Source organism: Haematobia irritans, chromosome 2 (assembly GCF_050003625.1).
Source record: "Haematobia irritans isolate KBUSLIRL chromosome 2, ASM5000362v1, whole genome shotgun sequence".
NCBI lineage: Eukaryota > Metazoa > Arthropoda > Insecta > Diptera > Muscidae > Haematobia > Haematobia irritans.
The window spans coordinates 226,482,203-226,506,323 of record NC_134398.1 but is presented as its reverse complement, the minus strand read 5'-3'; the positions used below and the strand labels follow the sequence as shown (position 1 = coordinate 226,506,323).

General features: G+C 29.7%; 1 protein-coding gene across 4 annotated transcripts in view; it reads left to right on the top strand.

Moving 5' to 3' along the window:
* The window catches only part of Rtnl1 (reticulon), an 86,519-nt gene that overhangs the window by 38,987 nt on the left and 23,411 nt on the right, over positions 1-24,121 (top strand). The window contains exons 1-2 of one of the 4 annotated variants that reach the window (XM_075297683.1): positions 16,811-16,963; positions 17,685-17,823. The exons of the other annotated variants lie outside the window; for them this stretch is intronic. Of the exons in view, the coding sequence (XP_075153798.1) occupies positions 17,745-17,823 (79 nt within the window). The 5' untranslated portion in view covers positions 16,811-16,963; positions 17,685-17,744. Of the gene's footprint in view, positions 1-16,810; positions 16,964-17,684; positions 17,824-24,121 lie in introns of those variants that run through there. 4 annotated transcript variants of the gene reach the window in all.

The following is a 24,121-nucleotide window of genomic DNA, read 5'->3' as shown; positions in this document are numbered from 1 at the left end:
TGCAATGTACCAACTAACCGGCCGGTATTTTTGGATATGATGGATGAATGAATAATCGTTTGTTAAATGTATATAATAAGACGTTTATAAATATTTATGAGAATACTAGATAAAAGTACCGTTCAATGCATAAAGATCTCATAATTTAAATTGGCTTTTACTTGGTAACAATTGCAAAAAAAAAAAATGAAAAAAAAAATCATAAAGTTATATGCAATTATTTGATATTTTTGGATGCTAAAATGTTTAGCATTTACTTTTGTGGCGACCAATTATTTTCCATTGTAAATAATATTCATCACTACAAGAAAAATAGGTTTTGTTAATAATTCCTTGAACAGCTAATAATGATGTTATCCATTACGATTTCTGACAGCATTTAAATGTGATGTTACAGTTTATAATTCCTGATATACAAACAGCCATTTGCTTTTTGCTGTAAGGATATTTGTTTGGAAAAAAATGTATATACGTTTTGTGATAAACGTTGATTTTTGACAGGTTGTGAAAACAATCTCATAAAGAAAAACTAACTAAAAAAAAGTATTTTCTGACTTTACTCACTTCCTCGGGTTTCATTAAGTTCTTAGCATTTTTTCTGTAATAGAAACAATGGAGTAGAAATTATTCGATTTCATAATTTTTATACCCTGCTCCACACTGTGGAACAGGGTATTATAAGTTAGTGCATATGTTTGCAACACCCAGAAGGAGACGAGATAGACACATGGTGTATTTGGCAAAAATGCTCAGGGTGGGCTCCTGAGTCGATATAGCCATGTCCGTCTGTCCGTGAACACATTTTTGTAATCAAAGTCTAGGTCGCAGTTTTAGTCCAATCGACTTCAAATTTGGCACAAGAATGTGTTTTGGCACAGAATAGATCCCTATTGATTTTGGAACAAATCGGTTCAGATTTAGATATAGCTCCCATATATATATTTCGCCCGATATGGACTTATATGGCCCCAGAAGCCAGAGTTTTACCCTAATTTACTTAAAATTTTGCACAAGAAGAACAATTAGTACTATAGTCAAGTATGCCAAATTTTATTGAAATCGGTTCAGATTTAGATATAGCTCCCATATATATCTTTCGCCCGATATGGACTAATACGGTCCCATAAGCCAGAGTTTTACCCCAATTTGGTTGAAATTTTGCACAGGGAGTAGAATTAGCATTGCAGCTATACGTGCCAAATTTGGTTGAAATCGGTTCAGATTTAGATATAGCTCCCATATATAGCTTTCGCCTGATTTACACTCATATGACCACAGAGGCTAATTTTTTGCTCCGATTTAGTTGAAATTTTGCACAGGGAGTAGAATTAGCATTGTAGCTATGCGTGCAAAATTTGGTTGAAATCGGTTCAGATTTAGATATAGCTCCAATATATAGCTTTCGGCCGATTTACACTCATATGACCACAGAGGCCAATTTTTTGGTCCGATTTAGTTGAAATTTTGCACAGGGAGTAGAATTAGCATTATAGCTATGCGTGCCAAATTTGGTTGAAATCGGTTCAGATTTAGATATATCTCCCATATATAGCTTTCGCCCGATTTACACTCATATGACCACAGAGGCCAATTTTTAACTCCGATTTAGTTGAAATTTTGCACAGGGAGTAGAATTATCATTGTTGCTATGCATGCCAAATTTTGTTGAAATCGGTTCAGATTTAGATATAGATCCCATATATATATGTTTTTCTGATTTCGACAAAAATGGCCACTGCTTAGTCGAAAAGTTGTAAAAATGACTGTAATTTTCCTAAACTTCTAATACATATATATCGAGCAAAAAATCATAAATAAACTTTTGCGAAGTTTCCTTAAAATTGCTTCAGATTTAAAGGTTTCCCATATTTTTTACTAACATTGTGTTCCACCCTAGTGCATTAGCCGACTTCAATTTTGAGTCTATAGATTTTGTAGAAGTCTATCAAATTCTGTCCAGATCGAGTGATATTTAAATGTATGTATTTTGGACAAACCTTTATATATAGCTCCCAACACATTTGACGGATGTGATATTATGGTATCGAAAATTAAGATCTACAAAGTGGTGCAGGGTATAATATAGTCGGCCCCGCCCGACTTTAGACTTTTCTTACTTGTTTTTTTTAATTTTTCCTTTTGCCGAATGGAGAACCTAACCGCGGCCAAACAGAGAATGAAGCCGACCCCTTTTTGTCGGCGGCGGACACTAAATTTTTGTCTCCGGCGGCGGCTTGACGGCTAAGCCGATATAAATTTGTTCATTCGTCGGCGGACAATTATCCATTATAAAATCAATTTAATGTTATTCGAATGGTAATTAGATTAGTTGTACAACCAATCGTACAAGCAAATTTACTTTTCGTTCAAATTTTCTGAGCTAAATTTTTGCTAAATTATTATATTGGTTGTGTTCAAAATTTTGGAAAAAATACGACAATTATATATAAATTTTTCTGATTTAAATCGATATTTTTGATTATATATATTGGCGGCTAAATTTGAGTCGACATATTCGGCGGCGGCGTCGACTAGCAAAAATGGTCGGCGGCGCGACTCGGCTGCTTCATTCACTGCAACACACTATCCACTGCGATACGTAGCTGTTGTTGTCATCAAGAGACAATTATCGCTGTACACACAAAAAAATTTCACGAAAATTTTCCAATTAAAATTTTAATTGAGTTTTAAAAAATATTCAATTAAAAATTTAATTGATTCAACAAATTTTTTAATTGAAACAAAATCAATCACAAAAATAATAGTATCAATTATTTTTTAATTGGATCAATTAACTTTTTAATTGACCTTCAATTAATTTTTTAATTGATACTATCATTTCTGTGATTGAAGACGTTTCAATTAAAAATTAATTGGATCAGTTAATTTCGTGATTTAATCAGAAAAAAAAATTTTGTGTGTAGCCAGCCTATGGGAAATTGCTGCAAATTGCAACTGACGGACCTATCACGGAACTGGTACCTGTGCTCCAGTTAGTTGCAATTTTTAAATAGTCATAATTTATTTATTTCCGTACTCGCTTCATATTAAAATCTTATATCCATTAAGATTTTAATATCAAGCATTTTCACATTTAGTGAATAAAATTATTAGAATAGCCTATTGTTCGACATACGAGTATTTCAAAAGCTTTTTTTTCATTTCGGGTTAGATTGGGATGCCCAAATTGAAACAGATTGCTAAGAGTTTGTCCGAGACTGGTTCCTGAAGACCTGTCTATGGGGTGCCCCTGCTAAATTTTCCCAGGACGTGTCCTTTGGGATGAGTTCAAGACGCGTCCTAAAATGTAAATTTACCCCGTCAATGACAAACCCGTGTTAAAGTGTCCGGACCCTTCCATACGTTTTGACCTGAACTGGGTCTATACACACCATGGGCTAGTCCTGCACAGGTTCTGTGGTTGATCCATTTCCCGTAGGGCATAAACGCAGTCATGCAATTATATTTCTAGAGCATAGTTTTGGGCGCCCACAAGCCGATGTAAAGAAAATTTATTTAAGAGAAACATACCCTTTAAGCGGTCCCTTTCTTACCAACGATGTACCAAATACAACTTTTGGAAACTGAAATAATGTAATTTTACATATATTCAAAAAATGTTCATAAGATTCAAAAGGATGTTCAGCATTATACACTACTATATTAAATTTTTAATACGAAACTTCAAAATGTATCTTATTTAATACCCTGTTTCTGTATGTCGAACGAGAATATTTCAAATGAAAAAAAAATTATTTGGGTTTCTCTATGTCGACAGGCAAGTCACTTAATATTTTGTTGTCGAGTAGCAAAGGAACATATACCATAAGTGTCAAGAAAAAAGTAAAAACAGTTTTGAAATTTGAATCAATTCATAGGTCAAACATTTGAAAATACTCATTTTTGATAATCAATGTACTCTCATACAAACAATATAAACTTTCAAAATTAGAGAAACCCAAATTGATTCGAATCCGAGTGACTGCTTTTCAGTCGACTGAGTTTTGGTTCGACACACAGAAACGGGGTATAAGACATAAAGACAGAAAAGAACAGAATTTGATATAAACATAATTGACTATGATTTTGGGATAAAAAAACATTTATTTTATGGCAAAAATAAAAATTTTGTAACAAAAATCTAAGCGCTTCTGGGCGATGATCCAGTTGTTGGCAGTAAAATTTCGAGTTGAGAACTTTGCCGTATGGCAGCAGCTCCTAATTTAGTAGGTAAGTCCTTGGCATTATTGCCAAACACACAGCAAAGATTTCCCAGCTCTCAATCTTAGATAGGCCACCGTTTCCGACGGATCACCATTTTGACCACGATGGTTGTCGGTAGCATCGCAAGTGATCCAACTTTCATTGCCAGACGCTACAGAAATGGATCGATACTGTTCTCATCGCAGATAAACTATAAAATATTGCGTACTTTCTCTTTGGTACTAGCCATCCTTGACGCACGCTCAAAGAAAATTGAATCAACCTATTATTTTAGTACGACATGTCATCTTTCTAACGCCATCTAGCGGAAGTGTATAACGAATGTATATGTATGAAATTAAAATTTTCGACGAAACTGCAAAAACAAAAAAACGACAAATTGGTCCATAATACATTGGACAACCTTTTTATAAAAAATTCAAATTTATAATTTATTTATTTAATAATTTATTTTTTAAATTTTAACAGATTCTATAAACTAACAAAATATATACAATAAAACACTGACTAAATATTGACATATTTTCCGATATTCGGAATTGCAAATCGACAAATTTTCGTTTGGCGATATTTTCTTAACCATAAAATATACAAATTTAAATTTTGGTAACATAATTCTCTTTGATAAGAAGTCCGATAGTAGCTAAATTTTTTTAATTATACACATAAAAAAAAATTTCTGATTCAACCACGAAATTAATTGATCCAATTAATTTATTAATTGAAATGTCTTCAATCACGAAAATGATAGTAACAAAGTTTTAATTGGACATTAAATACTTGATTAAAAAATTAATTGATTTCATTAGCACTAAAATTAATTGATTTCATTTCAATTGATTCAATTAAAAATTTAATTGATGTTGATTGCAAAACTCAATTAATTTTTTTATTAAAAACGTAACTATTAGTAATTACTTTCTTAAGTGGCTTATTGTTTTTAGTTTGATAAAAAATTGATTGTTTGAAATAAAATTTTAGTTAAAAATTTAAAAAAATTAAAAAATGATTTACTCGTAGTCTTGTAAATTACATCTATTAAAAAATCTATACATTTATATTTCCTATAAAATTCTAAGCCTCAATCTGTTTCAATTTTAATATACCTACGTGATAAGAAACTATATTTGCATTCTCTATTCTCCCCTCATTGGCTGGGTAAAAAATTACATTTTTTATTTCACATCGTTATCGTCTATACTCTAATTATATGTGTTTTTTTGTGGGGTATTTTGCTTCAGCGGTTAGCTTATGCCAAATATTTGGTTCGTATCCAACCGGCAACATGCATTGCATGCTTAATCAAAGTGTATCTATCCATGATAAAATTGCTACTGCTTTAGGTGCAAACAAATACAACAGGTCCCTAACACAGTTATCACTGATTTCAGGGGGAAAGATATGAGGGCAAAATGTAAGAAGCAACAAGAATCGAATATAATTTGCACATTTTTCTAACTTTACATAGAAAAGTATATATCTACCCTCTATGTATATGACCTCACCATGTATCTTCCACTTTTTTATTGATATTAAAATTTTGTAGTCAAAAAAAAAAAAAAAAAAAAATCTGCTAATAAATTTGGCAAAATCAGAAAAAAAATGAATCACAAAGCATCGTTATAATTTTTGTTTTGTTGCATTTTTTTCAACTTTTGTTTAGCATCATACATAGGTTCGCATCGAACATGTTTGAATGGTCTAAGCTTTTATCGTTTGCTTTTTTTATATAGCCGGCTATCTCTCCCCTTGTGTGGAGACCGTTTGCTTTCTTAACCTTGAAAATATTTTCCATGTTTTATACGACCCGCTTTCACTTATTCGCAGTAAACAAAAAAATTCTATAAAAAATAGTCATGATGCGATGATAAGTATTGGAAAAGTTAAAAAGGCATTTTCAGCAAGATGTGTGTACATTTTTCAAAAGTGTTAATCAGGTTCGTTGATTGTTTAGATGCCATCGGTTAAGGTGGAGGCAAACGAATTTTGTTTATTATTCTAGTCAATCGTGTTTGTTGTTTTCGATTTTTTTGTAAAAGTGCTGATGTCATAACTCAATTGTTAACGAATATGCACATGTCCAATATACAGTGATTTCGAAGTACTACAAATTTTATTTTTCAAGTTTGTCTGATACCGAAACATACGATGCCTATGCATGCGAAAGAATGATTTTATTTATATTATAACTAAAATTTTATGTATCACAAATTATTTGTAGGTAATAAAATCGATATATTGGTACCTGTTCTGGTACACACATGTATCGCTTTCGTCAGGTATCACACCTATGGAGGTGTTCTGTACTCAGGGTTGCCATTTTGGTCTAATCGGGCCAAAATTGATCCAAAAAATTATTAAATTTTAAATTGTTCCGATGGTCGGATCAAATCGAATTTTAGTTGATTTAGGTCCATTTTCGTCAAATCGATAATTTTTCACAATTTTTAAAATTTTGACAAAAATTTTTATAGAAATAAAATTTTAGCAAAATTATCTATAAAAATAAAATTTTAACAAAATTTTCTATAGAAATAACATTTTGACAAAATTTTCTATAGAAATAAAATTTCGACAATTTTCTATAGAAATAAAATTTTGAAAAATTTTTCTATAGAAATGAAATTTCGACAAAAACTTTGACAAAATGGTCGGACCAAATCAAATTTGGTTGATTTTGGTCCATTTTCGTCAAATCGGTAATTTTTCACAATTTTTAAAATTTTGGTAAAATTTTCTGTAGAAATAAAATTTTGACAAAAATTTTTATAGAAATACAATTTTAGCAAAATTATCTATAAAAATAAAATTTAACAAAATTTTCTATAGAAATAAAATTTTGACAAAATATTATATAGAAATAAAATTTTGACAAAATCGTCTATAGAAATAAAATTTGGATAAAATTTTCTATAGAAATAATATTTTGACAAAATTTTCTATAGGAATAAAATTTTGACAAACTTTTGTATAGAAATAAAATTTTGACAAAATTTTCTATAGAAATAAAATTTTGACAATTTTCTATAGAAATTTGAAAAATTTTTCTATAGAAATGAAATTTCGACGAAAACTTTGACAAAATGGTCGAACCACATCGAATTTAGTTGATTTTGCTCCATTTTCGTCAAATCGGTAATTTTTCACAATTTTTAAAATTTTGATAAAATTTTCTGTACAAATAAAATTTTGACCAAAAATTTCTATAGAAATTAAATTTTAGCAGAATTATCTATAGAAGTAAAATTTTAACAAAATTTTTTTTATAGAAATAAAGTTTTGAGAAAATCTTCTATAGAAATAAAATTTTGACAAAATCGTCTATAAAAATAAAATTTTGACAAAATTTTCTATAGAAATAAAATTTTAATAATTGTCTATAGAAATAATATTTTGACAAAATTTTCTATAGGAATAAAATTTGGACAAAATTTTCTATAGAAGTAAAATTATGACAAAATTTTCTATAGAAATAAAATTTGGACAAAATTTTCTATAGAAATAATATTTTGACAAAATTTTCTATAGGAATAAAATTTTGACAAACTTTTCTATAGAAATAAAATTTTGACAAAATTTTCTATAGAAGTAAAATTTTGACAATTTTCTATAGAAATTTGAAAAATTTTTCTATAGAAATGACATTTCGACGAAAACTTTGACAAAATGGTCGGACCAAATCGAATTTAGTTGATTTTGGTCCATTTTCGTCAAATCGGTAATTTTTCACAATTTTTAAAATTTTGATAAAATTTTCTGTACAAATAAAATTTTGACCAAAAATTTCTATAGAAATTAAATTTTAGCAGAATTATCTATAGAAGTAAAATTTTAACAAAATTTTTTTTATAGAAATAAAGTTTTGAGAAAATCTTCTATAGAAATAAAATTTTGACAAAATCGTCTATAAAAATAAAATTTTGACAAAATTTTCTATAGAAATAAAATTTTAATAATTGTCTATAGAAATAATATTTTGACAAAATTTTCTATAGGAATAAAATTTGGACAAAATTTTCTATAGAAGTAAAATTATGACAAAATTTTCTATAGAAATAAAATTTGGACAAAATTTTCTATAGAAATAATATTTTGACAAAATTTTCTATAGGAATAAAATTTTGACAAACTTTTCTATAGAAATAAAATTTTGACAAAATTTTCTATAGAAGTAAAATTTTGACAATTTTCTATAGAAATTTGAAAAATTTTTCTATAGAAATGACATTTCGACGAAAACTTTGACAAAATGGTCGAACCAAATCGAATTTAGTTGATTTTGGTCCATTTTCGTCAAATCGGTAATTTTTCACAATTTTTAAAATTTTGATAAAATTTTCTGTACAAATAAAATTTTGACAAAAATTTCTATAGAAATTAAATTTTAGCAGAATTATCTATAGAAGTAAAATTTTAACAAAATTTTTTTATAGAAATAAAGTTTTGAGAAAATCTTCTATAGAAATAACATTTTGACAAAATCGTCTATAAAAATAAAATTTTGACAAAATTTTCTATAGAAATAAAATTTTAATAATTGTCTATAGAAATAATATTTTGACAAAATTGTCTATAGGAATAAAATTTGGACAAAATTTTCTATAGGAATAGGTTAGGTTAGGTTGTAGAGGATGACATCAATTTTTGTGTTGAAATTGATGTCCACTTAGACCAGTATAGGTCCATTGTGATTCCTCGATGTGATCTTTCCATCTTCTTCCTTCCGATGCGGTCCGCGTTGTCCCAGAGCTTCCTCCTGCTCGTTCTCTTTGAAAGAAATCTCAAAACAAGTATGTCCCTTAAGCTGCACTCCCGCAGATCAGTGAGAGCCTGAAAGAAAAAGGAGCCCAGTATCTTGTTTCTTCTAAAGGATAAAGCTGGACACTGGCATAGGAATAACATTTGGACAAAATATTTTTATAGAAATAAAATTTGGACAATATTTTCTATGAAAATAAAATTTTGACAAATTTTTTTTTTATAGAAATAAAATTTTGACAAAATTCTCTATAGAATTAAAAATTTTGACAAAATCGTCTATAGAAATAAAATTTTGACAAAACATCTATAGAAATAAAATTTTGACAAAATCGTCTATAGAAATAAAATTTTGAAAAAATCGTCTATAGAAATAATATTTTGACAAAATTTCCTATATAGAAATAAATAGAAATAAAAATTTTGAATAGAAATAAAAATTTGACAAAATCTTCTAACGTAGAAAAAAAATTGGAAAAATTTTAACTTTTAAATTTTATTTTAGAAATATTTTTTTTTTTTATAGAAATAAAAATTTTGAATAAAAATAAAAATTTGACAAAATCTTCTAACGTAGAAAAAAAAAAATGAAAAAATTTTACCTTTTAAATTTTATTTTAGAAATAATTTTTTTTATAGATATAAAAATTTTGAATAGAAATAAAAATTTGACTAAATCTTCTAACGTAGAAAAATATTTTGGAACATTTTTAACTTTTAAATTTTATTAATGTAATTCGGTACGAATTTTGGTCCAATTTTGGAAAAATGTTGGTCCATGAATGGTTGGCATGAATGACATTTAAAATTTGAATTAATAGAGGATTTGTAAATGTAGCCACACGGTGGTGCAATGGTTAGCACGCACGCCTTGCTTACAAAGGGTTTCGAGGGATTATCCCCTCACAGTAATGCTGGTGACTTTCCTAAGTGTTTCAAAGCTTCTCTAAGTGGTTTCAACGCAATGTGAGACGACGTTCGTACTCGGTTATAAAAAGGAGGTACTTGTCGTAGAGCTAAACATAGAATGCTAAAAACGTTGCCATTTTTCTAGAATGCGCATACAAACTATGAGGTAGATTTGGCTGAAATATCGGCAATAGCCGACAATTTACTTGTATATCGAATTGTATAAGTCCTCTAGATGGCATTAGAAATATGATATTTCGTTTCGTTTCTCGAAAAATTGTAGTTATTAAAAAATTTTAAATTTAAATATTCGTTGCTTTCTAATCTAATCGAAAATTCGAATTTTTTTCGTTGGTGAAAATCATAGCATATCTTCAGGCGCGTCATATCAACTCATCAGCTCTCATAATTTTTTGATAAACATTTTGTGCTTATACAAATCATGAATTTTAAAATAAAACATAATAGAATCTATATATTATTATTTATGTATAGAACATGTGCATTTTTTTTTCTTTTATTACATGACGTTTAATTAATAGAATAAAATAGTCATCGACATTTCGACTATTCACATTTTTTGCTCGTTTATATTCACAATTAGTTTTGCGTTTGTTGCCATTTGTTCCATGTTGGCTAACACGGGAAACACGCACTCTCTTTCACTTACAGAGAGTCGGTGTGCGATACACGAAATTGTTTTGGGGATTAGTTGGGGTTTCGTTGAGAATTTCCTTCTTTTTGAGGGTTTCTAATTTTAGTCATTCAGCCGACCAATTTGTTTCTAAACGAAAATAAATGCCAACAAAATGTTGTCTGTCTTCGGTCAGACAGACCATTTTCGTGTCCATCCATACATTAATTTCGCTGCTTGCTGATTTGCTATAAAACCAATAGATTTATTGCAAGTTTATTGACTCTTTTTTTTTTTTTTTTACAATAAAATAGCACGTAAAACCACCCCATTGATGTCAAAGCTCTTGAAGAAGAATTATTTTAGAACAATCGCCGGCGATTAAATATGAGAGAAAAATAACTATCACAGACAAAGAATTTGTTGATTAATTCTGTCGCTATTTAATAGAAATTTTTAATCAGTCAGTTGCGGTTAAGACTTCTCTCAATATAACTTTTATTTCGAAAATTACTTACCGATGAATAATGGCTATTGTAAACGCCATAGAGATTTCATTTAATGAAATTAATTCATTTTTATACAAAATGTTTATCAGTAAATGACTTAAGTACGTTATTTGAACACAATGCAAATATACACTAAACAAAATTTTGATTTGGATTCAAAGTTTTTTTTTACTTTAGTTAGAGATTGAGTCTGAGCAACTGAAGTCGCTACATAAAAATAATGTCATTTTTAGGAGGCAACCCGATTTTATATCAATAATTTTAATACTTACCACTAAGTTACATTACACTTGATCGACATAAGCTTTTCACCAATATGTAGATTTAAGACACTTTAAATTCAAAATAAAACACTTAAAATCAAGTATGAAAAATCTTCACACTCCAAGTTTATTTTTGAATCTTCTTATCTTCAATTTAAAAATTTTCAAAATCTTTGAATTAAAGATTATCCCTCATATATAAAAAAAATTAAAGAAAACTTTAAGCCGTCTTTTACCATGTAAATTCCTCCCACAAACTGTCAATAAATTGTTTTTAATATGGCCATATTTGTTTAGTCCTCTACCATTTTTCTTTCCTGTAATGTCAATTCGCCTTATTTTAAGGCGACTTTAAGTCGGAAGGTTTTTAGTTCAATAAAACCAAAGATATTTGTCCTTAAGATTGTATATATTACATAGTGTTCCTTCTTTTTTCAGTGTACGTGATTATCGTCTATTACACAATCTTCAATTAAGTTTTTTTTTGGGAAAATGAATATGTCATTACTTTATCATCATTTTGATTAAATGGACTTGGTCCATTTGAACGTTATAACCACTACATACATGAACATCTCCCGCCAGTAAGCATTTTGATGTCATCACTGAATAAGTAGCAAATTCGAACTGGCCGAATAATATGTTTGGGAATATCTTACAACGAGCGGGCAAAAACTAGTTGGTGGAATGTGTTTAATGTGGTGCACTGATAAAAACAGAGATATCTATCTGAATGTTTCCATTATTGGGACTTTTCCCCAAATTGGAAAATTAATTTTTTAATTGAAATGTCTTCAATCACAGAAATGATAGTATCAATTAAAAAATTAATTGAAGGTCAATTAAAAACTTAATTGATCCAATTAAAAAATTAATTGATACTATTAAATTTTGTGATTGATTTTTGTTTCAATTAAAAAATTTGTTGAATCAATTAAATTTTTAATTGAATATTTTTTAAAACTCAATTAAAATTTTAATTGGAAAAATTTTCTTGAAATTTGTTTCTGTGTATGACAATATTAGTTTTTATTAATTTTTAACTGGTTACTTGATTTTTTACCGCAGATAATATTTCTTTATTTTTTTTTTTTCGTAAAAAAAAACTTGTCCAAAATTTATTGGGGATTTTTGTGAGTAATTTTAATGTAAATTGGGAATTTTTGGGAACGAAATCGTTCTAATTTGGGGACAAGAGCCAAAAAAGTACTGGTAACACTGATCTATCCTATATTTTATATTCACTTTGCTACTGCTTCCGTGTTATTGAATTGGTTGAGTTTCACTGTTCCCCACTAAAGGCCTTGTTATGGCGTATAATTTATTAGGAATGGTTTTTTAAGGCGTTGGATTGGTTTCCCAAACATATAAAACCATATATTCTTTACAAGATAAAATAAATACGTCCGAAAGATCGGTCCTTCTAAATCTTAGGTACCCTTCACTGTGGCTTTCGTACAAAATTCCACAATAACGGTCGGTTATATTCCTTGACCATTAGTGATTGTTTACACACAAAAAAAATTTTTTCTGATTCAATCACCAAATTAATTGATCCAATTACTTTTTTAATTGAAATGTCTTCAATCACGAAAATGATAGTATCAATCACAGTTTTAATTGGGCATAGAAAAAATTCTTGATTAAAAAATTAATTGATTTTTTCAGCAAATTTCAATTAATTTTTTAATTGATTCAATTAAAAATTTAATTGATGTTGATTGCAAAACTCAATTAATTTATCAATTAAAAAAGGTAACTATTTTTAATTACTTTCTGAATTGGCTTAGAGTTTTTATTTGGATTAACAAATGATTGTTTGAAATACATTTTTAATTAAAAATTAAAAAAAAATCAGCACTTTTTTAACTGAATTAGTCTTCCGAATTTGATTAAAAAGTTAATTGTATGAATTATTTTTTTAATTAAAAATTTTAAAATTTTCCATCATTGACTTAATTAACTTAATGTTTCTATCATGATTAAAAAGTTAATTGTATCAATTAATTTATTAATTGAAAAAATTTTCAACTTCAATTAACTTTTTAATTGGAAATATTTTGGTGATATTTTTTTCTGTGTAGGGATGAAACTAAGTCCTCGCACAGTTTATGTGTGATTGCTTTAGGGTTAATGCCGACTTCACTTACCGAATATCAAGCAAATCTATATGAAAAATAGATCTTCGGGACGCTCAAGAAGTCCAATCTACAAATCGGTCTATATGTGGGCTATTCTTAGGGGCGAATACTTTTTCTGCCGACAACTTAATCCGTTGGAAAGTTAGTTTGTTTTTAACTGATGGATATACAAACGGACTAACACGGCTAGATCGACAGATTTCAGAAGCCCCACGACTCTTAAGAAGTCGAATCTTGAGATCGGTCTATATAGGGGGTATATCTATTTTGTAATTGATATGGACCAATTTCTCTATGGTTGCTCTAGAGGATATCAGGAATCTAATTTGAGGGTGGGAGAGAAAAAATAAGCCTTAAGGAAACTAAGGAAGTCGAATCTGGGAATCGGACTATGTGAGGCTATACCTAGGTTAGGTTACACTGAAAAAAATATTGTCGTGAGGCCATACCTAGGTTAGGTTACACTGAAAAAAATATTGTCGTGAGGCCAAAGATTTCATGTCCTTAAAATACGAATGCAAATTTTGCTTAGCATAGAAAACGCATTTCTCTAATATAAAGTTTTTTTTCCTTGTTCAAAAGTCGATAAACTTTTCAATGAAGTCGTATTGTCTTTATAATTAAGTGATTTGACTTACAAATGGGTATCATAACATGAAAGAAAAAATTTTTGAGGTAAGGTCAACTTGACTTTAATAATTCAGAAAAATTCTTTAAATTTAATAAAATTGTCTTTAAATTTGTTGCCTTTTTACATCTTGATTACAAAGCAATAAATCGTTAAAAAATAGGACATGTTTTTCAACACTTTATTTTAAAGACGTTTTTTACTTGAAATATAGCATAATTTCTACTGGAAGTCGAGTCTGAATTTGGAAAATAAAATTGTCGTTAACTCGTTTTTAAAGGACTTTGAAGGCATATGAAGAAAAAAAGCTTAAAAACGAATAATTAAAATTTGCTTCCTAGAATCAAATACACAAAACCCAAATTTAAAAGAGAATTGTGTCTTAAAAGTATCCTTACTTGTATTCTCCGCTTCTTTGGCTCGGAATCAATACCAAAATTGTTAAAGTAAAGACAAAATCTTTGGAACCAGGCATTCGTTTTTTTTCAGTGTAGGTGGCATCCCGATGTATCAGGCTCACTTAGACTACACACAAAAAAAAATTATTTCTGATTCAATCACGAAATTAATTGATCCAATTAATTTTTAATTGAAATGTCTTCAATCACAGAAATGATAGTATCAATTAAAAAATTAATTGAAGGTCAATTAAAAAGTTAATTGATCCAATTAAAAAATTAATTGATACTATTATTTTTGTGATTGATTTTTGTTTCAATTAAAAAAATTGTTGAATCAATTACATTTTTAATTGAATATTTTTTAAAACTCAATTAAAATTTTAATTGGAAAAATTTTCGTGAAATTTTTTTGTGTGTATTCAGTCCATTGTGATACCACATTGGTGAATTCTCTCTTATCACTGAGTGCTGCCCGATTCCATGTTAAGCTCAATGACAAGGGACATCCTTTTTATGGAACGGCGTTCCACATTGCAGTGAAACCACTTAGAGAAGCTTTGAAACCCTCAGAAATGTCACCAGCATTACTGAGGTGGGATAATCCACCGCTGGAAAAAACTTCTTGGTGTTCGGTCGAAGCAGGAATCGAACCCACGACCTTGTGTATGCAAGGCGGGCATACTAACCATTGCACCACTGTGGCTATACCTATATATAGTCCAAACTGTCCCATTTGTTATATCCGAAAGTTATTGTGTTTTCAACAGACGTACGGATGGTTCTAGATCGACTCAAAATTTCAAATTTGATTATCATAGAAGAGGTATTACACTGATGCAAAGTTTCTTTCTCGGCCTTAGAGTTAGGCGATTTGACTTTAAAATGAGCATAACCTATTCACAGAAAAAAAGATCACGAAAAATTTTCCAATTAAAGCCTTAATTGAGTTTTAAAAAATATTATATTAAAAATTTAATTGATTCAACAAATTTATTAATTGAAAAAAAAAAACAACAATCATAAAAATTAATAGTATCAATTAATGTTTTAATTGGACCAATTAATTTTTTAATTGACTTTCAATTAATTTTTTAATTGATACTATCATTTCTGCGATTGAAGACGTTTCAATTACAAAAAAATAATTGGATCAATTAATTTCGTGATTGAAGACAAAAATTTTTTTTTTGTGTTGATTAGGGAATAAATTCAAATTTGTTCAGTACAGAATAGCCAAACTCAAAAATAAAAAAGAATTTTGTCTTAAATACATCCTTATAGTAATTCTCTACTTCTTTGCTCCGGAATCTACGAGTATACCAAAATAATTAGTGGTAGGACAAAATCTTTGGAACCGGGCTAGCTATGTATTTTAGCGTATAATAATCTTAAGAGTTTACAACGGATTTTTACTTTGACCACATTTTTCATATGACCCTCGTACGAATAGAACAATGATCGTTTGATTAAATAACAACAACTTAGAGAAACCTTAAGAGTAAATTGAATTTGAAATGAATGTTCTGAAATCAATTGCAGTTGGTAGAAGAGAGTAAGCAGTCGTAGTTCTAATCTCAACGCAATATTCACGGGGTTTGATTAGCGTAACGTAACTTTGTACCCGCATTTCGTTGTTAATTCTTTTTTTTTTCTCATATATCTCGCGCGTTAAGAGATCCGAAAAAAAAGAAACATTATTGAATACGAAAGCTTGTGGATGAGCGGGCAGTAGCCAAGACATACGGTTGATGTTGGTACTTAAATTTAAATTTAAAATTTTAAACTTTTTGTGTCTGTGCCATGTATTCTATGGGATTTCATCTTTAACAGAACGACCGACCAACACTTTGTGTTTCCAAGAGATGGGCGAATAATGGTCTTGGCGGTGGGTTTGTCTGTCTGTTGGGCGATCGGTCAGACAGTTTGAGAGATCGGGCTCCGCTGTTCTGTCATTCCGCCGATGGCCTATCAGTCCGGCTGAGTGTGGCGGTCTTCCTGTTGGTCGCACAGTTCGTTGGATTGTTGTGTCTTTTACGGAATGTTGGGACAATCGAATAAAGCAGCAGCAATCACAAATCTTAAAAAAAGATCGCATATATTTCTACTGTATATGCATGTCTTTTTTCATACTATTTTTTCGTTTCTTTTCTTTTTTTTTTGAAAATTTGTATTTCTTTGTTGTTGGGATTTTCATACGGCTTCTCGAGCTACCAAAGGGAGGGGCGAAAAGGTGCTTGGTGGTATTCTTTCACAATGAAAACGAGGGAAAAAAGGCAAAAATAGTTTAATTTTTTCTGTTCTGTTAAATTTCTCGGTGTGATGCTGCGACAGCTTTGGCCTGCGCCTGTCTTTTCCGATGATCATTTGTGTATTTTTGTAGTTTATAGGCAATTCTTCCCTTTAGTTTGTCGTATACCGTAATCGACGCACACGGTTTTCGAGAACTCTTTCCTGAAACGACGAAACGAATTTTGTAAATTTTTGTGTTCCACAAAGGTGGGGGGTCAAATTAAGCTAAAAGTGAAAATCAAAAAAAATAGTAGTGATAAATTTTGAAAAATAAAATGACAAAAACATAAACATAAAAATTATTGGAAAAAACAAATTCGAAAAAATTGCCCATTAAAATAGTGGAGCCATTAAAACGCATTGAACAAAAGCATTAAAATTTTTGTTATATAATAAATGATACAATTTAAAAAAAAAAATTAATGCAATTAAACCAAAAAAAATGACATTGTATTTGGAGTGTCATTAAATTTTTTTGCCTGGCTGGCTAGCTATCTCTGATCGTAGGAAAATCCCAATAATATGTATCTCTACCTAAATCACCGGGCTACAGAGGCAGGCGGCGATCCCATTGATTGACCACACCACAGGCCAAGACATAGTGTTTGCCATCTATTTACCAGTGAACCAAACGGAAAACATTTTCTTAGAAATTACAAAAACAAATAAAAATACATTCTTATCTTTTTGGGCAAAAATAGAAAGTGTTCTACCCTTGAGCATGAATGCTACTATCCTGATAAGAAATGCCAACAAACGCCATATGAAACTGACCATTATTTTTCAAAAATTCCTTATCCGTTGAACATTGTGAATGACAGTTAATAATTCGCCTTCAATGACTGCAGTTGCAGTTTAAACGCGTTGCAAATTTTTTCTGTGATTTTTTTTTTGTTTAATTTTTGTTTTTCTATTTTTTTCTATTTAGTTTTACTAAAAAAACGCGATCATACATTTAAGTGTAATTTATTAAGAGTAAACAAATAACATGGCTGCCTTAGAACAACTAAACGATATTTTGGCATTATTGTCAGAAATTAAAGATATGCCGTTAAATCGTGAGTCGAGTAAGTATCTTCCTAACGATTACTTGTATCCTATTTATCTTAAACGTCTTTATACCATTTTATGGCTAGTTTAGAAGACGGTGAAACCTCTCAGAAGTGTCTAAATTTTGTTCACATTTGGGAGGTGTTCATATATGAGAGATTAAATTTATTATGTGTTAACCCTTTGACTACCAATGTCCACTTAAAAACTCTATTTTCCCACTCAGTTTCGATTTATTACTTGATGCAATTTTAAATCTAAATACGCTATATATATTTTCCATATTGGTGAGCACTTAAATGCATTTTTATAAACTTATTTAAAAACAAGTATATACAGCACTAAGTTCGGCCGGGCCGAATCTTAAATACCCACCACCATGAACCAAATATTAGGGTTTCCTTTGAAATTTCAGGAGGGCTTGAGGACTTGAGGAAACTTCCCGAAGATAAATTTAAAGATTTCACCTATGAGGACTATATCAGATTCTGGATTTATAAGAACCATTTTTGTTTGAGTTTTAGAGGAATCATTAACATCTCTTGTAAGTGTGCAAGAAAATTATAAAATAGCGTCTTGATTTGAAATCTTAAATCTGTAGAAGTAAAATCTGGAAATTTTACATTGAGTTTTAAGCAATTTTCATGATCAGTGCTCCTTCTACACCCTCAAGAAGTGAAGTCGGTCTATATGGAGGCATTACCAAATGGACCGATAAAAACTTAATCCGATACACGTTTTTGTGAGCCTAAAATACCAGAATACTTACAATTTCGGGCAAATCAGATAAAAACTACGGTTTCTAGAAACCCAAGGAGTTAAATCGGGAGATCGTTCTTATGGGGGCTATATTAAAATATGGACCGATACTCACCGTTTTCGGCACACCTCTTTATGACCCGAAAATACCTCTAGATTTCCAATTTCAGGCAAATAGGATAAAATCTTCGGATTCTAGAAGCCCAAGAAGTAAAATCGGGAAATCGGTCTACATGGGGGCTATACCAAAATATGGACCGATACTCACCATTTTCAGCACACCTCTTTATGGTCCTAAAATACCTCTAGATTTCCAATTTCAGATAAATTGGATAAAACTACGGTTTCTATAAGCCCAAGACCCCAAATCGGGAGGTTGTTTTATATGGGGACCATACCAAAACATGGACCGATACTCACAATTTTCGGCACACGTATTTGTGGTCCTACAATACCTCTAGATTTCCAATTTTAGGTAAATTGATTAAAAACTGCGGTTTCTATAAGCCCAAGAAATAAAATCGGGAGATCGGTCTATATGGGGGCTATACCAAAACATGGACCGATACTCACCATTTTTGGCACACCTCTTTATGGTCATAAAATACCTCTAGATTTTAAATTTCAGGCAAATTGGATAAAAACTACGATTTCTATAAGCCCAAGACTCCAAATCGGGAGGTCGGTTTATATGGGGACTATATCAAAACCTGGACCGATGTAGCCCATCGTCGAACTTGACCTGCCTGCAGTCATTATTGAAGACTGTAGCGTGATTACAACAGACAGACCGACATCGTTATATCGTCTTAGAATTTCTCCCTGATCAAGAATATACTTTATATAGTCGGAAATCGACATTTCGATGTGTTACAAACGGAATGACAAACTTATTATACCCCCGTCACCATTCTATGGTGGTGGGTATAATAAAAGAAAAATACGAAGTTTTGAGACTGTTTCTCTGCTGTATGGACATTCATGGAAATGGGTTTTCATGGAAGAACTATAGCCGATATTTTTCCGGATTCGTTTTTATATTTTTCTCACATTTCAATAGATATAATAGATAAAATAGCGCTTATATTCGTAAGGTCATTTGGTCACAATTCAAGAATCAAGTTCTACCAACAAACTTATCAAGCTCCAACAACAAACTATAGAGAGAAGTTCACCAAGTTCGGGCTGCCACCTAACCTAACCTAACCTAACATATATAACTCTTGAACTAATTGATGTTGGTCCTCAAGGCTACAATCTGTTAGTACCAGTAAAAAAATTTCGTTTGGGAGGAAAGCATTATTTTTTGCGTGTATGTCATATTAAAATGGTTAGCATCATCTCCAATGAATTTTACATGGGCTTGTCGAAGAACGGTAGTTCTTCGTTTTTGGATCCTTTGCATTGCTTTAGAAGTTGTGCCTTAGAAGTTAATTTGAATGTAGAAATAAAAAAACCGAAGATTTTTTCGCCAATTCCACTTTTTATTTAAAGAAAAAATTATTAAATTTTTATAATCCAATTTTTACAAGTTGAAAAAGATTTATTGTTGTATTTATTTATTGTTTTTTGGATTTATATCTTATAATTGCCAGTACTAGCTTAATTTTGACAAATCAATTCAATATGAGAATATAAGAAATGAAAATTATAATACATAATATTTAAAAATTTTTGGGTGATTAATTCTAATAAAATATTAATTAATTTAAGAATAAATATCAGAACAATATTAAGAGAGAAATATGAAAATTTCATTTTTAAATATTTTAGCATTGCTAACAGTTTATATCCGAGATGCACGCAGAGCAGAAACATGATTGTCACAATCATATTCGAAGAGCAAAACAATATGATAGGAGCTATTTTTGCGACGATCATGTAAAATTTTCACCTGCAATCATGTTGGCTCAGTGAACATGGTTCTAAGAAAAATAAAGTTGTCCTCATCTAAAATGTTATTATATTGATAAAAAAGAATTTTGTTGGAATAAAAGGACAATGGTCACGATCTAAAATGTTATGATATTCATTAAAAATGTTTTTCTTACAGTTAAAAGAAAATGGTCACAACCTAAAATGTTTTGATCTTTATTAAAAAACTTTTTTGTCGTCGAAAAAATAACGCCACTTGAGAAAAGAAAACACAAAATTAACTTAATTTATTTATTTATAAACTAATTCCTTGTCTATTTGTATTTATAATGTTGTACAAGCAAACATAATATGTTTTTACACATTCTATTTTGGTTCAATTTCAACAATAAGTAATCATTCCATATTTATTTCGTGCCCATCAAATGTACAAACGCAGACATCATGTAACTGCAAATAAAACTAAATGTTACCATATAGCAAAATGCAGAACAAAAAACAGGTACATTTTTTTCGCTGCAAAAAAGTTGAAAAATTAAATGGTAACGAAAAAAATGTAAATGGTTTTTATGACCATGTAATGGTTCTAGACATATCTATACCTAACCTAGAAAAAACATTTTTCCCTGCAAAAAAGTAAAAAAATACATGATTTTCACGACCATGTAATGGTCTCAAATTCTATCATTTAAATGATAGAACATGTTTGCGGCATTTGAAAACCATTTAAAAGCTTATTGCCGGCATACATTTTTCTCGGCTAGAAAATTATTTTCACAAAGATACAAAAATACAGGGGTTTCGCGACAATTACATGCTGTAGATAAGCATTAAATGGATGCGGCAACCACGTCCAAATATGTTTTTTCTTTGCGTGTGGTCTCGAAAGACTTCATCGGAAGTGGAACAACTTTCAATTTGTTTTTTGCTGGGTACCTGTGCAGTTTCCGTTTTCCTGTCAATGTATTAAGGTCCCATTTTTTGGAGTTCTGTCAATGGGTGTTTATTAATTAAAATTTGCATTTACTAGTCCTTGTGCTGGCTCAACACTTTTCAATATATAATTAATATATTTATCAAACATACACTCAAAAAAATTTTACTTGGATCCAAAGATTTTGACCTTCCTTTAAGGATTTTGGTGTTGATTCCGAGCCAAAGATTCGGCTTCTTTAAAATAAAGACATTTTTTAGCGACCTATCTGGCTTTAAATCTAGGATCAATAAAATTAAGATTAAGATAGAGATTCCATTTATCCAATTTTCATTCACTTTTCGCGGTATATTCATAAAGCTATTCATGTATAAACAAATGACACCTTAAAAATCCAAATTATAACGGATACATCAACCTACAAAATGTTTTCTTAATTCCAAAACAACTGTTAAATCTTCAAAATAAGCCTTAGCCTATATTTGAAGCGTTTTTATCTTAAATCTAAAGTTTCAATATTTCATTTAATTTAAGGACAATTTCTTTAAATAAAAAATGTGTTTCTTTACTTTAAGGAAAATTAGCCTTAGTACAAAGACATGCGACTTTAACGGAGGAACGCAAATTTACAAAATTTGTGTCCTAAATTTTATGAAAAAAAGTTTTTGAAGAAAAGATTATTAACTTTATTTTAATTAAAATTTCATTATTTTAAAGAAATTTGTCCTTGATATTTTGTAAATTTCGCATCCTAAAATTTAGGTTGCGAAATCTGTAATATTTTTTCAGTGTAGTCTCTCTACCCCTTTTAACTATGCTGGTGGCTTTTTTAGTTTTACTTTCAAATAAATATCTTTGAGTGTAGATATTTAGTTCATTTCATACCAGGTGGGGTATATATGCCATTCCGTGAACTATTTTAGTACTATATGGATCGTTACGTTCCGGGCTATAGAATTATATGACATAGTTTGACAGAAATAGATCGCTTAAACTAACATAATTGTCACCCAGAGAGTATGTACCAAAGTGTAAAATTATGAAAAAGAAATTATGTTGTATTAAATACGAAGATATATAGCACATGGAGGTTATTAGGTTAGGGGCATTCGTTGTTTTTAAATATTTTAGATAATATGTAGAAAAATTCATATTTTCTATAATTAAATATAAAGCTAAAGTCACTCTATTCAAAATAACATGCTCAAAAACAATATTATTGAAACGTAAACATCATTATTGTGAATTTTTTATGTTATTATTTGATATAATTACGAAATAATATTATATCTATGAAAAACATTTCATTTTTTGTTTTGGACATATCCAAATATGCCCTAGAAGACATAACCTTTGCAATTACGAAATTATGTTCTTCAGTATACGCATTATTAATTAAATAAAATCTGACTGTATAGCTAACTAGAATTATTCATCATCAAATAACTTAAAATGTGTGAATTTTTTTTAATGATGTCATGTGCTAATGCCTTGACAAATCGACATTGTGAGTTTTACTTTTTGTCAAGTTTTCCACATAAAAAATCTGAGAACGTAACTTTTGTTGGCTATAGATAGTTTATGTAAAGTTTTTGCTAACAAAAAAAATGAATAAAAAGTTCTCAAATGTGATCGTTTCATTCTATAGGTAGCAATGTAAAAAAATAACAATATTTTTTTTTCTATTTCATTTTGCAAAACACAAATTCATTGGGTTTTATATTCTATCACATATGTATTATGCAAGATTCTGACAGGTGTACCCTATAGTGCACACTCACGCAAACAAATTACGTGAAATATGGGCAGAAACAACACGCACAGAAAAAACATGTTTGGACATGGTTGCCGCATCCATTTAATGCTTATTTAGAGTATGTAATTGTCGCGAAAACCATGTATTTTGTCTTTGTAAAAATAATTTTCGAGCGGAGAAAAATATATGTTGGTAATAAGCATTTAAATGGTTCTCAAATGCCGCAAACATGTTCTATTATTTAAATGATAGAATTTGAGACCATTATATGGTCAGGAAAATCATGTATCTGACCATTCAATTTTTTTACTTTTTTGCAGAGAAAAAAATATTTTTATAGTTTACGTATAGACATGTCTACAACCATTACATGGCCATAAAGACCATGTACATTGTTTTCGTGACCATTTAATTTTTTAATTTTTTTGCAGCGACAAGAATTTTATAAAAACATTGAGCAGGTACACACGATTTTCATTTTGCGCGTCAGTCGTGTGTTGATTGTTTCTTGGAATGGACGGAGAATACGGAATTATTGTGTTAATTTATTTATTCAGAAATGGCACGTGGTTTTATGTGAATACAAAAAAGGAAAGTGTAATTGAAAAAAATATACCTGGTTTTTGTTCTGCATTTTGATATATGGTATAATTTATTTTTATTTGCAGTTACATGATGTCTGCGTTTGTACATTTGATGGGCAAGAAGTAAATATGGAATGATTACTTATTGTTGAAATTGAACCAAACTAGAGTGTGTAAAAATATGTGAAGTTTGCTTGCACGACATTATAAATACAAATAAACAATGAATTAGTTTATAAATAAATAAAAACAAATAAATAAAGTTGATTTTGTGTTTTCTTTTCTCAAGTGGCGTCCTTTTTTCGACGACGAAAAAAGTTTTTTCATAAAAATCAAAACATTTTAGGTTGTGACCATGTTCTTTTAACTAGAAGAAAAACATTTTTGACGAATAACATAACATTTTA